Here is an 18,881-nt window from a genome sequence, read left to right on the forward strand (position 1 = left end):
GTTGACTAATGACTATAACGGGGGAGTCAATTGTCATTGGCCGCACCTCCCGGGCCCCACCGCTGTTGACAATATAGGACTCCCATTGGTACATTAAACTCACGCGCCTCATCGGCACGTGGCCTACTCCGTCCTCCACCTACGCTGTTTCTCCCCCCTTCCCATTTCTCGACGACAAAAAGTTTTAACATAAGACTCCATCCAATGCTATGAGACAACAACCTTTCTCTAATTCTCTCTCACCCCCTTTCCTTTCTCCTTCCAAGACTGTATCTTTTTCAGCTAATCGCCGAAATCAGTGTAACACCGACAGGTTTCCGGCGACTTCGACGACATGGAAGCTCGCTCGGGGACACCGGAAACCCATTTTGAATCCGGGTTGTTAATGTAACCCGAGGTTTGAACTCAAACTAAACCAAACTCACACCAAACACAGTAGCAGCAGCAAAAACAACAACATAGGACCAATAAAACACCCAAAAGCCTCTGACTTTTCTTCACAATTCTTCTCTTCTGAAGTTCTGAGATATTATTCACGTTTCCCACGGAATTTTTAAGGTTGTCTTCTATCTCTATGGCTAGCATTAATGCGAACGCAGGAGCTGACGTTTCGTCTTCCGGCGAGGACGGGGCGGCGAAGGCCGTGAATAAGCGGTATGAAGGGCTGCTCACAGTTCGTAGCAAGGCTATAAATGGGAAAGGAGCTTGGTATTGGAATCATCTTGAGCCCATTTTGGTTCGGGACCCGGAAACCAAATTGCCCAAAGCCGTGAAGCTGAGGTGCAATCTCTGTGAGGCTTCGTTTTCGGCTTCAAACCCGTCCCGGACCGCTACTGAGCATCTAAAGAGAGGAACTTGCTCCAATTTCGGCTCAGTGGCTAGGCCCGTTTCTCAGTTGCCTCCCTTAGCTTCGCCTTCTTCGCAGAATCATCGGAAACGAGGCTTTAAACAAGCTGGAATTCCCTCTCCCTCTCCCTCTAGCTCGTTCGCAGCTGGGGTTCTTGATTCTACTGAAATGGGCTATTCAATGGTCACTAATACTGGCTTGACTCAACACCAACACCAGTTGGTGTTGTCCGGTGGGAAAGAGGATTTGGGGGCGTTAGCTAAGCTGGAAGATAGTGTTAAAAAGCTAAAAAGCCCAAAATCCTCACCTGGCCCTGCCCTAAGCAAGGACCAGGTTGATTCAGCTTTCAATTTGTTGGCTGAGTGGTTCTATGAATCTTGTGGTTCAGTTTCCTTTTCCAGTCTTGAGCACCCAAAGTTCAAAGATTTCCTAAGCCATGTTGGCTTGCCTGCAGTTTCAAGAAAGTACTTTGCCGGAGCAAAGCTTGATTCAAAGTTTGAGCAAGCAAGAATGGAGTCAGAAGCTAGAATTAGGGATGCAGTGTTTTTTCAAATTGCTTCGGATGGATGGAAGAACGATAATTGTCGGTATGTGGATGATTGCATGATTAAGTTTACTGTGAATCTTCCAAATGGCACTTGTGTGTTTCATAAGGCAGTGTACAAGGGTGGCTCATTGCCATCACAGTATGCTGAGGATGTTTTGTGGGAAACCATTAGAGGGATAAGTGGGAATGTTGTTCATAGATGTGTAGGTATAGTTGGAGATAAGTATAAAGCCAAGGCATTGAAGAATTTAGAGAATCGGAATCATTGGATGGTCAATTTGTCTTGTCTGTTTCAAGGATTTATGAGTTTGATTAAAGATTTTAGCAGAGAGCTTCCCCTTTTTAAAACTGTAACTGACAATTGTTTCAAGATAGCCACTCTATTCAATAGTACTTCTCAAATTAGAAATCATTTCCTTAAGTTTAGGTCACATGGGGTTGAGCTTCCAGGGTTAATTAGAGTTCCCTTACCTCACTGCGATTTGTCCAAGAACTCTGCTCCTGTTTTTAGAATGTTGGAGGATGTGCTGAGTTATGCTCGGATACTCCAACTAATAGTTCTGGACGATTCGTATAAAACTGTGTGTGCGGAGAATCTTATTGCTAGAGAAGTTGCGGAGTTGATACAGGATGTTGGATTCTGGAACGATGTGGAAGCTGTTCATTCACTGGTGAAGATGATCAAGGATATGGCTGAAGATGTTGAGGCTGAGCGGCCATTAATTGGGCAATGTCTTCCCCTCTGGGAAGCACTGAAAGTTAAAGTTAAAGATTGGTGTGTCAAATTTAGAATTGCTGAAGGAACAGTGGAGAAGATAGTTGAGAGGAGGTTCAAGAAAAATTATCACCCAGCATGGTCAGCTGCATTTGTGCTCGATCCATTGTACTTGATAAGGGACACGAGTGGGAAGTATTTGCCACCGTTTAAGTGCCTGACACACGAACAAGAGACGGATGTGGACAAACTCATAACACGGCTGGTTTCACGGGAGGAAGCTCCCATTGCATTGATGGAACTTATGAAATGGAGGTCTGAAGGCTTGGACCCACTCTATGCACAGGCTGTTCAGGTGAAACAGCGGGATCCAGTGACAGGGAGAATGAAGATTGCAAATCCTCAGAGCAGTAGACTCGTTTGGGAGACTTGCTTGAAAGAGTTCAAGTCGCTAGGTAAAGTTGCAGTTAGGCTGCTCTTCCTTCACGCAACTTCATGCGGGCTTAAGTGTAATTGGCCCTCAATGCGGTGGGTTTGTTCACAAGGGCACTCCAGGGTTGGCCTCGATAGAGTCCAGAGAATGATCTTTCTTGCAGCACATGCAAAACTCGAGAGGCATGCCTTCTTGAACGAGGAAGATAAGGACACTGAAGTGTTTCCCATGGCTAGTGGTGAAGATAATATGCTCAACGAAGTCTTTGTTGATGCACGCTCAGTGTAACCTTTTTCTATTTAGCTATAATCTTTAACTCTAGAAATGTGATATGTAGGCTAGAATTCTTTACATTCTATTTCGTTTGTCCACTTGTTGCTTCTAGTAGAAGGTTTTGGAAATATCACAGGGAGAGCAGTGTATTCTAGGAACTTTCAATGGAAAATTATTTTGTGATTAATTGCATGAAAAATCAGATTTTCTTGGTTTATAGAAGACAAAAGAATCATGCTTGAGTATACAATTACAATTTCGCAGAATAAAGAACTGTTTGTAACATTTTGATCACTTAACATAATGTGATTTTAAATCATATATAGTGTTCTGAAAGCTATAGCACTTATCAGAGCTGGGATAAGAGGCATCCATCCCCGCGTTAAATCTCTCTGGCATTACATATTTACTACTGGAGTACGAGAAAAGGTTAGTGTATGATGTCTAATTTGTTTAATATTATCACAACGATGGAGATAACTGATGATTCTTGATGTTTATATTTGATTAGGTCTTTTGCATACTTGGTGCAGAACAGCATCTGCAACAGTTTTCTCTCGGTGGTCATGTCATGCTTCTTTAAAACCCCGACATCACAGGCTTAGCTTTTAACCAGGTAAATCATGGGAATCCTTTGCAAACCATTATTCAAGTTGGGATTCTCTAACAGTTTTGATTGACACCAACCTATTTGTTAAATGATTGAAGGGAAAAATAATGGCGGTATGGTGCAGTGTTCAATGGCACAAAGTGCACATTTGTTTGAACTTATGACTTATTGCAGAACCTTCTCTCAGCTTATCAGAGGTCCCATTCCATTTTTTGGCATTTCGCAGAACAGTGATACCATCAAATGAGCTACATCAGTTATCACAGGATCAGGAATGAATGGAAAGGTTTGCGATTTTTTAGGAAATTTTGAATCCAAATGTTGTTTATTCAATTTCTTCCAAGAATCATGTCTTTTTGGTGTGCTTGCCTTGATTACAGTTGTTTGAGCAACCCTTAAGCAATGGAGGCTGCCAGCATCATGCATCATTAGTCATCTGTCATACCTGAAAGGAATATTGCAACAAACTTGAACTTAGCATCTCTAATCTGCCTTTTTGTGTTTTTCATTATAATCTCCAATCATTTTCTGTTGAACACTATTGGAATGGACTAATATTCTTCAAGATAATACCCATTATTGTTTCTTTTTGCCATGGATAATCAACCTGCACATACTTTACTCATATTACAAAGGAAAATACATGCACTTTAATCAAATGAAAGATGCCCAGGGAGTATATATGTCTGTAAAAGGTGGAAATTTTAACTGTTTAAAGTACTTTTTACAAGAATCTCACACCTTTGAATTCTTCCTTATAATTGCTGTTACTTTTTCATATCTTTATTTCCCACTTATGTGGGTAACCACTGCTCCTAGGACCTATGTTGTTTGTCTGATACCTTTCATATGCTTGAAGAACTCATTAATATTGTGTTTAACTAATGAAACAATGATAGAACCTGGGGTGGTTGAGTATATATCCTTGGCATTGGGTATGGAACAATCTTAAATCTCCGGGTTAGTTGTCCTACCTAAAGAGGTGCCAATTTAGCGAGGAGATTAGTCATTGTATTCGACGGTAGAAATTCTTAGCACACCGAAAAAGAAATGTGACACTTTTTTTTCTGAATCAATCAGAACACTTCAGATCAGCAGAGAATAAAAATGAAGTAAAAAGGTGAAAATTTAAGTAGTATTACCATGTCTGGAATCAATCTAGTAGTGTGGTCCTAAACATTAGCTTATGTAACATGTAGAACAACAGTAATGCTGGAGGAGTGGTCCCTTAATCATCTTCTGTTCTTGAATTAAGTGATAATGATTTTGTGGATTTTCATAAATGTGGCGAGTAATGATGCCAACTTGAGTGTTTTTTCCGTTCTGGGAATGAACAAAAACTGCAAACAAAATGTATTGGTTGATAATGGTGTTGCTTTGGTGAAACTGTGGAAGGGAATTTAGATTCATGTGTACGTGCATGAATATTCATCATTGAGGATTGGGCCTCTACAAGGTGATGATTTTGGAATGTTGTAGAGACATCTCATTAGCCCAAGAAGTCAAGAACTGAACTTTAACCCATCAAGATTTGGAGGTTTTAAGAAAACATGACATTTTATACTATAGACCACAGCCCATATTACAATGTGAATTATGGATAAATATTTATTTTTAATATTTTGAATGTTCATTATTTTGTAGTATATCAAATAATAAACTTTCAGTACACAAAAAATAACATTCATTTTATTAAAAAAAAAAAGGAATAATTATTATATTAAAAATAAACTTTATGTCAGTGGTTTACCTCACAAGGTAGACCATGGTTCATAGTATATAATGATTGAGAAAACATATGTGGTTGATACACTAGGGATCTATTACTTGAAACTCGCAATCACTATTTGAAGGCGTCACTAGGCAAAATTTGTTCATGTCTAATAGTTTGTAAGACCTTGTGTGATGGGTTCGACTAAAAAGGTATTAACAAGAATCGAATTCATAACCTTTGAAAATCAAATTTATAACTTTTGAGTACGAGAATCATGCTCCATCTGCTCAACCGCTCAATCTTAATTAGTTAATTTGGCATTTTTTGTTATTAGAAACAGAAATGAAATATTTATTTAATCTCATCTAAAAATTGAAAGTTATAGTAAGACTAATTCACATTTATATTATTATAATAACTTCTTCCATGCATGATAATATATTTTTCCTTTGAAGGCATAACAGTAGTGACCACTGCACTGACCATGCATCAACATCCAACATGGCAACGGTAAGGGCACACAGAACCATACATTATTGAAGTTAGTTGCCCATGCCGCAGGATGGGAAAACTGAACACAGCTTCCCTTGAATGCATGCATACATAAAATGGTGCATGCATGTATATATGTTCCTACATATATAGCTTACTAATCATCATCAAACTTTCAGAAAATTAAAGGTGGCCATCACTTGTCGTTTTCATGTATAAACACTTGCCCCAGTTCGGTCTCAATGTACGTGGAAAATATAGCAAGAAAAATTAAACCCCAAATTAATTGAATAGTTGATTTGATATCCACAAATTAAATTGAATTCTTCTTAAGAGCTATCTATTAGTTTTATTTATTTATTTAAATTTGAATTAGTCAATTAAGATAATCTAGACTGATTAACTCATCATTTACCCCTTTGTAGTACTTTTCTGACCAAGTTAAGGCGAGTTTCATTTAGGTAATGCGAATTGAATATGAAAGAAAAATTAATTAAACTCAGCTTGTTGGTGCATGTATCACCATAGGTAACGCGACATGAAAGAAAGAATATAATGTAGTTAAGAAACACTAATCCTAGATTATGTTCTTGTTGGTTAATGTAATTAACGTTAATTGTTTTCTCGGTTTATTCTCTGGTACATGGTTCCCGGCCTGACAATGTAACAGAGATCGATCAGCATCAAATTACTGCTAGAAAGTAGAAACCAACATTGTTAGAGGATAAAAAATATTAATGTTTTGTTGCTTAGGATAGGTTGTCCCTTTAGGGCCAATACATGCATTGCATGTGCGATCTTACTGTCTTTATTCATTGTACGTATGGTACCGTAGTTTGGCACTAGGTCTACCTCCGACAATATATCTTTTGGTTCCTAACAATATAATGTATTTCTTCATCTTTCTTTCTTTTCCACCTTTCATCACGCCAAATGTGTGTGAGGTACGTACTCTTTTGTGTAAATTACTTTGTAACATTTAATGAATTTGACTCACTAATATGTATGTATACTCTGTGTATAATTGTTATCTCACCATTCACTAATATAGTATTTTGTTGCTCTTGAGATCGATCTTACACAACATGAATAAAAACACGAAATGCAACACAAGAGGTGAACTAATTAAGCACTTATGTGAATGAAGAAACTAAGTAATGATGCATAAGACTACAGATAGTTAAATTGTGTTATATATTAGTTATGAGGTTGGTCATCAACTAATTAAGATTTTGTTTAGATAAGTCATCTTATCATATTTAAAATTAAGAATTATAAAGAGACAGATAAATAGATCACATAGATAGTCTAGTATATATATTTCTTAATTTGGCCTACCAACCATATATATCAACTACCAAATACAAATTCGATTGTAATTAAAAAGTTCATTAAGTTGGAGCTAACCAAATTACCGTACGCTTACCAAATTCAAGGACAAAAAAATTGGGACACCCACGGCATTAATTAATTTGATTTATTAATTAGAGCATCCATAATTAATAATCATCTACAAACGTTAAATTTTGGATGGGTGTGTCGTCAGGTGTAACATGATTCTTGTCTCCAATTGCTTATTTTATAAACTCCGTCAAAGACGACCGTGGCTCAACTCTTTTTTAGTTCTTGCTTGTCCTCCTCCTGCAAAACATTACAGCGAAGACGGAACATTTCGGAAATAGCAACCCATTTATTAAATTAGTGCGTGCAACCAATAATAATAATAATTAAAATACCATGCATGTTGGCATATATAATTAATTAAAGTATTTTAATAATATACTCCGTAATAATTTTGTATACAAAAATTAAAGCTTACAACCCCTAGCTGAATTTGTGTCATGAGTAAAATTTGCATTGTAACCTTAGTTAACAAAGAATCACAAGAAGATAAAATTAACTTGGAATCTTATGATTACCTACTTTTGACATGAATTAATTGTCACCCTGCCACTAGCTGAATTTCGGACACTAATTTAGATTCGGCTTGAAAATGTATTAGTGGCGAAATCCACCTTCTGGTCTTAGCTAGTTGGTAAAGAGATAAATTAGCTTAATTAAATCGTTTATAGTTAGCCGGCTCAAATCAAAAAGGTCGAGTCAATCAATAACTTATACAAAGAGTCAAACTTTGAATCAACTTAATTGACCATGGTCTTAGATAGTCCGTAAATATGTAAATTAACTTAATTAGGTTGTCCATAACAAGCTGGCTCAAATAAAAAAAAAATCAAAGTAATAACTTTTACATGGAGTGAAACTGTCATACCAACTTAATTGATTATGTATGTCTCACTGTTGTTTTTATATATGGATTGATACTATATATATTATGGAAGAGGGTGTAGTTGGCTCAAAGCTAAGCGGATCGGATAACATATAGAGAAGAAGATGGGTGTCTGGTCTGCTGAAAACGCTACCAAGGCTTATCTAAAAACAATGAAAATGGTTAGTATATATATAGTTTTTGATCCTTAATTATGTTTGTTCTTCAATTCTGTCGTGTTTATCAGTTCGGAGTAATTGATAATGAATTGAATGTGCAGGGAAAAGGAGCAAAACAGCCGGATGTAGCAGAGTTCATCTCCGCACTGGCCGCCGGCAACACTGCACGCCTCATTCTCGTTGCATGTGCGGCAGCTGGAGCCGACTCCACCACACGAGCCCTGGTGGCCGCCGCCCAACAGACCGGCGGCCGCGTCGTCTCCGTTCTCAGCTCCGCCGATGAGCTCCGCTCTTGCAGAACATTTTTGGGCGAAGACGACGCAAAACACGTGGAGTTCATCCTCGGAGACGTGGAGGCCCTACTGAGGAACCAATACCGGGAAGCGGACTGCGTGGTCGTGGACTGCAACCTTAAGAACTCCGAAGCCATACTAGAAACGGCGCGGCGGGTCGGAAATCCCGGCGCCATGGTTTTGGGGTACAACGCGCTTTGCATGGCGTCGTCGTCGTCACGGCGGTGTCAGGGACTACTCAACGACGCTCATTTGCTGCCTATAGGAGAAGGTGTGTTAGTAGCCAGAAGCGGTGGTTCCGCCGGAAAGAGCAAGAGCCGGTGGATTGTGACGGTGGATGAGGCCACCGGGGAAGAACATGTCTTCAGAGTCAGATCACATGGAAATTAAAGACGGTTAAACCCTAGCTAGCTAAATGCTTCAAAACACCAAAGTTGATCCATTCAACATTTTCCTGTATTAATATATGAAGTTATGAATAGCCATTAGTTAAGCAATTTATTAGTAAGCTTACTGGCTAATGGCTATGGTGATCAGGGTTTAACTCCCAGTAGTCTTCTTGAATTGTAAATATATATATTTCAAGGCTGCGTTTGGCCAGGGAAAAACTTGTGCTGCTACATAATTAGCTTGATTTTAATTCTGGAATATTTATAAAGTTTTTCTAAGTTAAACAATGGTATGATGAAAAAAAAAAACTACAGAAATCCGGACATAAGCCAAAAGGACAATAGTATAATTCAATCAAGTTGGTCGAGCTATTGATTTTATAACCATAATGTTTTAAGTTAATTTGGTTTTCACTTCCCAGTATTGACCTTTTTGGTTGAGCCAATTTATTATAGATAATCTCCTTATGATCCTTGATGAGATAGAGTTATAAGGCACTGCACGTTGGTTAATTATAGTGCAGCCAGCCTTGATGGATCTAAAAGCAATTTGACCATTATTGATGGATCAATGATGAATTGAAGATGCTGATGATGATGAAGAAGAACAACACAAATCTAGTTGTTATCTAGCTAGTTGATCAGAACCTATACACGCACGCAATCATTCTACTATGACGAACTTATAATAATTATAATTATGATAATATAACAGGGTCTGATATGATCATTGCATGCTGATGATGAGCTTAGCTGCAACTCATCCACGTGAAATAACAGCCTTGATCTGCACCCATACGTGCGTGCAGATTCTGCAAATTAAACTATAACTTGTCCACACCCACAAATCTGCATTTTTGTTTTTTCTGTCTTATTTTATGGGCAAGAGGGATGCATTTATAAAGCAGAAAACAAAGAAAGTTTCAAGAACTGTCACTGTTATGGCCCTATGGGTCCATCAACAACGTGTGAAGATTCTTTTATTGCCAGAAAAATGGCCGCACCTACTCACATCAGTTGTGTGCGAGCAATTCATCATGATCTTAACTCCCTACACTGGAATGGGAAGCCTCAATAATGGAAGAAGAAAGACCAAACGACAGGAAATTCATTCATCTTGTAGCTATGTTTATCCAGCACCTTTGCAGAAGGAAACATCTTGATCTGATCTGGATCTCTGCATGGCTGCCCGGAAGCACAGCAAACTGTGACATGTTCTCCTTCTGACCAGCCATCTAACTATTCTATTGTTTTTCTGTCATTCTAGGATGTTTCCGCCCTCCACGGATAGTTGGTAAAACAGCCGGCGGGTTTAAGTAAGTGTGCACTGGTAAACCCCCCTAGGCCAGGCCAGGCCAATAGGCTGCTCTGCTAGGAGTCGAACTTATAACCTTAGCTTGTAATTATAAGTCTGACCAACTTGACTGGGGTTACGTTTTCTCCAATGGTAAGCAGGTCGAAAATTTCTAGATTAGGTCTTTTTTCCTGAATAAGAGTCAAACTCTGCAGATGTGACTCATACGTTGCTTAGGAGATCGATAATACCATGGAAAGCATTGACCTGGGATTGTAAGCACACAGGTTTTGTCAAATGACTATGAAATTTAGGATATTTGAGGAGGTAATAACATGGTTTATGTCTGGTTTGTCCCCTAAGCAAATAGTATTAAAATCATAGTCTTTGTGTTGTCTTAATAAAGGAAGTTTCAGCTGCCCCTTCCTAATACAGCATTACAGCTAATAAAGTACGGATTATATATATTTCTACAGACCGGTGGTCCATGTTATATCACTATGAAGGAAGGCATCTTCATAATGCAGTTTCCTGGAAGCTAGTCATGGCATACTGTACATACATGTTAGTTTATTTCAAGTTGCAGAATAAGACAAGCAAGCAAAGGTTAAACATGGCATGTTCATGATGTTTCTTTTATCTGTTTTTTACCTAAATCCAGTTGGGTACTGTCTCAAATAACACCCCACCAGGCCACCACTACTCTATATAAAAGCTGGAATTCTTGAGTGTTCTGAAGTCATCTCAAGTTCTCACTGAAGAAAGACAGATAAAGAGAGGGAAGCAAAAACATAACGGCGAAGATGAGTTGCTGGTCTGCTGAAAATGCCACAAAAGCCTATATCAGAACAATGAATATGGTGAGTATCATATCAAGAATCCTTTTAATTGGCTCTAGGAAAATGAAAGAAACATATAGGGTCTGTTTACTAGCAGAAAACTGTTTTCTGTTTTCTAATTTTTCAGTTTTTCATTCTCTGAAAATGCCACAAAAGCCTATTTTCAGTTGCTTACTTGATTCGATCTGGTGCAGGGAGAGAACGCTAAAGAGCTAAACGGTGCAGAGTTTATTTCAGCGTTAGCAGCTGGAAACAACGCGCAATTGATTGTTGTTGCGTGCGCTGGTGCTGCAGATGCCATCACGCTTGCCCTGGCAGCAGCGTCTCAGCAAACTGGAGGGCGCGTTGTCTGCATCCTCCCGGGGCTAGAAGAGCTGTGCTGTTCTAAACTTACTCTGGGAACAAAAACAAATGCTGGCCATGTTGATTTCATTGTTGGGAATCCTCAGGAATTGCTGTCAAAGCACTATAAAGAGGCAGATTTTCTAGCCATTGACTGCAATCTCGAAAACCATGAAGAAATTCTCAGATCAGTTCAGGGAAGTGCAAGGTATAACAACACTGTGATCTTAGGCTATAACGCCTTCTGCAAGCAATCATGGAGAAGCAGCAGTTTGCGTATTAGCCTGTTGCCTATTGGAGAAGGATTGCTGCTAACAAGAATAGCAGCTGCCAAGAACACGAATATTAACAGACCCGGGATGCAGAAGAGGGGTCACTGGATTGTCAAAGTAGATAAATGCACTGGCGAAGAACACGTTTTCAGGGTCAGATCCCCTCAGAGGAGAGTAATAGAAGCTTAGATCTCCCAACTGCATCAATTATTAGAGGTGCTTAGCTACTTAGACAATAATTTTAGTTTAACAAATGTAAATAGCGAGCTTATCTGGTTCGCGATTCTCCAAATGAATTCATTAAACAAATTTACTCTTCTGTTGAGACACATTCCATGACTGTCCAGTTTCACTGCAAGAATCATTCATCTCATTCTCATTTCAAATACTCAAATGATTTCATTGCTCGAGATCATTTAGATGCAGCAGGTGGAAAAGGGAAGAGCAGAAAGGGAAAACAACGATCCAGTGCAGTCAAGCACAACAGAAATCCCGCATATATAAATGCTAAAGTTAAGGTGTAATTACGCTACAAAAGCATCAAGAAACAAGACAGCGTTCTCTAAGGGCCCTAATACCAGTGGAAGAAACCAAATCCTAGCTACATCAGTAAATCCTAGAGGCGTAGTGCTAATAAGAGGTTAGTAGCATCCTATCTGTTGCATGAACTGAAGACACGAAAGTTGCTCAGGCAACAGCAAGGTCTTGGCAAGCATCAGCAGAGGTTAGTGTGGTTACCCAGTTCTCGTACAATTGTTTCCATGGATGGTCGCTCCTCTGGGCATTCATGAGTACATGTCCAAGCAATTTTCGCAAGCTTTGCAGCTTCACCCTCTGAGAATCTCCCTTGAAGATTTTTATCTATAAAATCATGGAACCGGCAAGATTCAGCAGCAGTACGCATTGAATTGTTGAACTTCCGCTTCCCAGAGATTATTTGGAAAATGAGAACCCCAAAAGCATAAACGTCACTTTTCTCAGTGAACCGCCCTGTAGTACTGTACTCTGGAGCTAGATATCCCATGGCAGCACTTGCCTTGAGGGCTGAGAAGACAGTATCTTTCGTGAGAAGCTTGTACAGGCCCGAATTGGAAAGCAAAGGTTTAAATCGCTGGTCAAGTAGAATGTTCTCAGCAGATATATTTTGGTGGACTATAGCTGGTTTATTCACCTTACATCCGTGCAAGTACTCAATTCCTGGTTAAGAGGTGAATTGATGTTAGTTAACCAAATAAACAGATATGGATAAACCAAATTGGGCAAAGGGAACTTAAAAATTCAGGTTTAAATGTTCACTACTGAAATGATAAACAAGCATATACTTCTGAAGTTTATAAAGTCGACTTGCTTATGTAAGTAAAACTCCTTCTAACATACTACGGAGTAATATACAACAACATAATTGTAATTCAACTGATAAACTTATGTTCCCAAATGGCATAAACTGATTTATTTAAAACTCTTTTGAGAAAAATAATGATGATTAGAACTGACCTTTAGCAGCACCACTTATGATACCGATTCTGGTGGACCATTCAAGAACCTCAGGATCACCCTCTTTCACATCTAGATAGCGTAATAAGTTTCCATTTGGAATATAATCATAAACAAGAAAACACTCTCCCCGACCTCTAGAACAGCAGAATCCTCTTAACCTGACCAAATTTTCGTGTCTAAAGCAGGTCAGAATGCTCAAACCTCTCAAAAACTCGGCCTCCTCAGACTTGCAACTGATTTTGGTGATTCTCTTAATTGCAACAACTGATCCATCTCTTAGAGTTCCTCTATAGGTTGCTGAAAAGTTGCTCTTGCCCAATAGATTCTTATCTATGAAGTTCTGAGCAGCTGATTCCACCTCTTCTAGATTGAACCTAAAATTTTGAAAAACCTCCTGGGGAACCCCACCATAACGCCGACCCTCAGCCAAAGGATCCCATCCACTTGCATATTCAAGGCTAACGAGTGGTGAGCCATTCTTCTTGTTAACGTCCTTGGCATGCTCAGTATGCAGACTGCTATCAGATGCATCAAGTGCACCACCCCGTTTCTGCTTCCATTGCCTATACCGCGAGAAGACAAGAATTCCTAAAGCTGACCCAATAACGGTAACTATGACCACTCCAACAACAACTGATGCCTGTGAGGATTTAGATGCAGTTGAGCAATGACTGCCACTGCAACTTAAGTTCAGATTTGCTGTTTCTGGAATATCTCTTGTAGAGAAACCATTTGAATCAGCTCCATAAGGCTCAGGTCTGTTAGGATTTGGATGATTCAAAGAAGTGCAAGCTCTCAAGGATAGGAAACCAGCTCCACACAATCCTGGATTGTTCTCATACTGAAACCCATCGACAAATCTCTTGAAAGCTTCAAACAAAAAGTGATTAAAATTAGATTTTCCCCATATTGGATCTACAATTAAAACAATAGAACTATGGTAAGGATGATATGCAATACAGACAAAGAAAACTAACTACCAAGAGGGACATTGCCGGAAAGTGTATTGTTGCGGACATTCAGAACTTCGAGTAGAGGCATGTCAGCAAGTTTTGAAGGAATTGAACCAAAGAGATGATTAAAACTCAAGTCCAGCCTCTTCAACAATCCCAATTTGCCCAAGCTAGCAGGGATAGCACCCGTTAAATTATTAGATTGCAGCGCAAGGACACTCAGCTTCTCAAGATCACCAAACTCAGTGGGTATGCTTCCAGTGAGCTGGTTATAACATAATTGTAGAACTGCGTTTCAAAGTAGGAGTTCATCAGAGAATACACCAAAAGCCATGTTGCTAAAAAAGTAAAAAGTAAAAACAAGTTTACCTCAATGTTACTAGGTGGTGTCAAATGAAGTTAGCAATAAAGCTTGAATTTTTCTAAAGAGATTTAACATTTACCATAAAGATAGATACATTGCAAGAATATCTTGGAATTTTTTTTCTTAAAAGTTTCAACCTTTTGGAAAAATTATCAGTATTCCAGACTGCTGGGCAATGATACACTTGAATAGGCACAAATGCTAGTCATTTCTGTGATTCTATCTTGAATAAGCACAAAAGCTAGGAACTTTCTAAGAAATATTACTCAAAACCATTAGAAGATAGTTCAATTCCTTTGGTTCATAATGGCAAAGACAGAAGCTAGGAGAGACAGAGATTTTGAACTAACCTTGTAAGCTAGCCATTTTTCCAAGTTGAAGAGGAATCTCCCCTGAAAGATTATTAACATTCAAGTAGAGATCGCTGAGCTTAGTCAAATTTGCAATCTCTGGGGGTATCTCCCCATACAAGGAGTTGTAGTGCAAGTACAGCCCCGTCAAGTGCTCGAGCCGTCCCACCGCCGGCGACAGCTTCCCGGAGAGTCCTCTCCCCTGGAGCGAAATGTTAGCCACTTGACCCTTCTCATTGCACGCCACTCCTTCAAAGGAACGATCGCACGGGTCCCCTGAAACGGTCCAAGAACTTAGCAATGCGTTTTCCGGGTCAAGACTCGCCTTCAAGTCCATCAGAGCTCTTAGCTCGGCATTTCCACATACAGATGGCGCCCAGCAGAGGGCGGTGAACAGCAGAGCAAGATACAAGAGTAAAGAAGAAAGACCCATTTCTTCGTGAAGCTTTCTCCCTTCAGAAATGAATGTACCACCTGCTTTTCAGTCACTTGTAATTTTCTCTTGAAATAGAACTTTATTATTTCTGCTCCCCTTTAATCTTTCTTGTGCTTCTGTAATGTTTGTGGTGTTGTTTTTTGTTTCTTGGGACCGAGGGAGCCTGCAACGATGAGAAAGTAACTACTCCCCCCTCTTTTCGACAAGGAGAAGAGACAAAGTTTATGGAGACGCCCACACTGCGTTGTTACTTGTTACAGCTGATTGCTGTAAATAGGACAATCAGAAAATGGTTGTTACTAGGGTGACGATCCTGTAGATAACAATGTTTGTTTAATACCATAATCTCAGCTTTTTAACAATCAAACAATGTTTAGTATTATCGTTGAGAAACACGATAACAAGATAAGAACAAAGGTCGATAAAAAAAAAAGATTTATTTGATTTGGTTGTTTACAACACTATTTTTATAGGAGGACACGAGATCTTTTTAAACGATAGTAATAGGTTTGTAATAACTCTAACGGTGTGCTTACAAAATTATTCATGTAACATACTGCAAGGACACAACCCACACCCCTTGACACACTCAACGAACCTAATTTGGATTCGAACCACAAAGATAATTGTTATTGCATTGCTTCGTATCGCTCCACTATACTCTAATATCTATTATCTTCCAAGTAACATATGCAATAGTAATAAATGAGTGATAATAGTGAAGTCATAATATATAAGTTCGGTCTCTTGTATATATTCACTAAGTTCAAATAGAGGTATCAGAAACAAGGAAGGTAAAACGCCTATTATTTATTATTGACAAAGTGCAAAGACCAAGAGAAGAGTCGACCAAAGGGGTGACGGACAACTTAAGTTATCGAAGCATCTGCATGTGCCTTGTTGACAAGTTGTAAGTAGGGTTGACATGGCAAACTTGGTCATTAACTCATTATATGTGGTTCACCAGGTAGCATGTCATCAATACCAATAGGGGTGTGCATTTGACTGACCGAATTGTTTTAATTGAAATTTTGAAAGCTTTAACCGTTAAACGAACAGAACTTTTTATTACTAAATTAACCGAATAGAAGTTTTTTTTCGGTTAATTGGTTGATTAATTAACCGATGTTTTGGTAGCTAAACTTTTAAATCCTCCAGTTCTTTCGATTAACTGAACTTTTACTAAAGTTTGCACATCCCTGAATACCATTAGATCAGATGATTACGACAGCTCACTTTAGCAATGTAACAACCTTAGATCATTCTATCTTGACTCCTATACAGCAAGTTAGGTGACTGATGGATAACTATGTCACTTCAATCCGATTCTCCAGAATGTTGATTCATTAATATTAATCTATTGATTTCTTTTAAATATTCATAATTCTTTATAATGCAATATCTAATTTATTAGTTTATTGTTTGAATATTCAATAAGTTTCCTATAATGTCGTGAAAAATGTATAGCAAAAATTAGAAATGCTCTAATAAATAATTATTGTCCAAGTTGAAGTAGGTGGTAATAATTCAATAAAACGGTGGTCCTCAAAAGGAGAGTGACCTCTAACAAGAGGATTAACTATAGTGAGGTCCATTGGGAAGAAACTATAGTGAGGTCCATGGTCCACCTGCTACATATACTCGTACATGCTGAAAAGTTGCACTCGCCATGATCCGCAATACCAACCCCTTTTTAATGAAATCAAAACCCCTTTATTCAGGGATTCTCTGCACTCCAACTCCTTTTAACATTTTCAAATTCAAATCTAAGAATAATAACACCAATATTGTTTAATACTAACAACTCATGACGATTCCCCTGGGCCAGCTCCTGTGCCTCTTGGAGCGAACGTGGGTGGACCCCGGACCGTTAAACGGACGGAGAGAAAGACCCTGTAAATTTACCAAAAAAAAAATACTAACAACTCATGAGATCAAAAACCATAATAATCAACCTGTATGTACTGAATTAAGTTCGTATGAACTTTTATTTTTTTTCTTCAGTCCCTTTTCCTTCTATTGTTGTTGCTTTGAACCTCGACTTGAATTAATACAGTTTCTTCGTTTTGTTTCAGTTCGTATGAACTTTTCTTACACCATTAACACTCAAAAAGAAATTAAGGTTCATTATATGTATTATATTACAACATTATATCTTTTTGGACCAGGGTCAGAAGGTCATGAGAGTAAAGAAATTCTGTCTTTTGTGGAAAAAAAAAAGAGATTAGACGGTGCATTGTGAGACATAGTAACAAGCACAAGGAAGGATTGGGTTGTTCCGAGAAGGGGAAAAGAAGAGAAAATCAAAAGACGATAATATTTGTGGGTTTTGAGGATAAAGAGCTGCACCGTCTGTATTATCATATATATAATAATGTTGGCATGCATGCATGATAGGATGCTTTGGGGAAAGAACAGACCGTAACGAAAGCAAAGCAAGCAAGCAATCTGGGTACGTACGATAATGGGTTTAACATAACAGGGTTTTGTTGCTTTTAAGGGAAAGAAAGAGAGAAAGAGAGAGAGAGGGGGGGATTTTATAATATTTTGTGTTGCCCAATGCCCATGCTTGTTTTATGCTTTGCATGCATATCTGGTCCCAGGAAGTGCAGGGCTAGATTCTTTTACGATATAGCAGCTAGCTTAGGTTGTGGTTGCACATGTTTTGGGAGGCTGAATGCAACTAGGTTTTGGTCCGATTTTTATGGCTGTGCTATACCAATGATCACAGGGCTACAATAGAATGATGAACACTACAGCTCTCTGATAGATACAGATCGTACGTTTTGACTGTAGTACAGTGCATAGAGAGAGATAGATGAACTGTGTATACAGTACAGTCTCACTAATATTATTTGATTCCATTTTTGAATAAAAGTGATGATTGCCTATTTGGAATTCCAGATTCCATGTGGACAATGTTTCTTGTACAATCACTCATCATTATATACATTTAAATGCACCATAAAGTGTTTAAAAATATACTATTAGGTGTGGTGTGGTGCATTTTTTATATATGATGTATTTTTACATACTTAATTGTGAATGGGCACGGTCCGCATTTGAACTAGTATATAATGCAAACTCTAAGTTACTCTCTTTGTGATGGATTTAGCCAATAAAAAGTTATTATTAGAAAAATAAATAAATGGGCGTGCAAAAGCGATGGAGCAGTAGGCATCTTTTTCACTTTCGCGTTGCTTTTGGAGAAGTGACAAATACAACTTTAATTCACATCTTTTTAGCTATCACGCCCATCCAGTATATATTCGATCATGGCCTGTGTGTGTGTATATATATATATTGCTTCATAAAGTTAAAGATATAAGTTGAGGAGTCAAAACACAATATATGGCAACGTACGAACAACATCATCGAACATGCATGTGCTAAGAACACTTCAGAAGTGCAACGCAATATTGGTTCTTTTACACTTTATACCAAAAAGCAAGATGCTTTAGTTTTCTTAGCTTGTCCAATGAACACCACTTCAAACACATGGAATATTGCTCAAGTAGTGGAATGGAGTGGGTGGGTCAGGGTGCGGGGATATGTCCTACAGACAACAATACGGTATATGAGTAATTTTGAAATTGTATTGATAGAATTAGCCTTGATAATGATCATCACAATTAATTAATTAATTAATTAATTTTATTTTTTTGCTCATGTTGATATAGGTAACCGGTGGAATCATATAATTCTTGTTATTCTTCATTTTTTTGTCTTTGTTTTTGGATTCTTGCTCTCAGTTTTTCCACTAGACAATGCATATA

The 18,881-nt window shown here is 38.4% G+C and overlaps 4 protein-coding genes and 1 long non-coding RNA gene across 6 annotated transcripts; 4 read left to right on the forward strand and 1 right to left on the reverse strand.

Moving 5' to 3' along the window:
• LOC116014160 lies at positions 1-3,030 on the forward strand. Its single transcript, XM_031254163.1, has one exon. It carries the CDS (start codon positions 575-577, stop codon positions 2,828-2,830), a length of 2,256 nt encoding a protein of 751 aa, XP_031110023.1. The 5' UTR covers positions 1-574; the 3' UTR covers positions 2,831-3,030.
• Positions 3,031-3,147: 117 nt separating this feature from the next.
• LOC116011758 lies at positions 3,148-4,024 on the forward strand. 2 transcript variants are annotated; one of them, XR_004097094.1, is made up of 4 exons: positions 3,148-3,244; positions 3,327-3,431; positions 3,524-3,711; positions 3,806-4,024. It is a non-coding gene; the product is annotated as an uncharacterized LOC116011758 (long non-coding RNA). The 2 variants fall into 2 exon arrangements; XR_004097093.1 differs by having other exon boundaries at positions 3,524-4,024.
• Positions 4,025-8,022: 3,998 nt separating this feature from the next.
• Positions 8,023-8,759, forward strand: LOC116012935. Its single transcript, XM_031252601.1, has 2 exons — positions 8,023-8,079; positions 8,178-8,759. The coding sequence occupies exons 1-2, from the start codon at positions 8,023-8,025 to the stop codon at positions 8,757-8,759; spliced, it is 639 nt and encodes a 212-aa protein (XP_031108461.1).
• Positions 8,760-10,793: 2,034 nt separating this feature from the next.
• On the forward strand, positions 10,794-11,836 carry LOC116013320. The gene is made up of 2 exons (XM_031253003.1): positions 10,794-10,912; positions 11,086-11,836. The coding sequence occupies exons 1-2, from the start codon at positions 10,856-10,858 to the stop codon at positions 11,692-11,694; spliced, it is 666 nt and encodes a 221-aa protein (XP_031108863.1). The 5' UTR covers positions 10,794-10,855; the 3' UTR covers positions 11,695-11,836.
• A 143-nt stretch (positions 11,837-11,979) lies between these two features.
• Positions 11,980-15,393, reverse strand: LOC116013318 (probable LRR receptor-like serine/threonine-protein kinase At5g10290). Its single transcript, XM_031253002.1, has 4 exons — positions 14,670-15,393; positions 13,983-14,243; positions 13,000-13,872; positions 11,980-12,702 (listed from the first exon to the last, which is right to left on the reverse strand). The coding sequence occupies exons 1-4, from the start codon at positions 15,100-15,102 to the stop codon at positions 12,221-12,223; spliced, it is 2,049 nt and encodes a 682-aa protein (XP_031108862.1). The 5' UTR covers positions 15,103-15,393; the 3' UTR covers positions 11,980-12,220.
• Between the last annotated feature and the right edge of the window lie 3,488 nt (positions 15,394-18,881).

Source organism: Ipomoea triloba, chromosome 3 (assembly GCF_003576645.1).
Source record: "Ipomoea triloba cultivar NCNSP0323 chromosome 3, ASM357664v1".
NCBI lineage: Eukaryota > Viridiplantae > Streptophyta > Magnoliopsida > Solanales > Convolvulaceae > Ipomoea > Ipomoea triloba.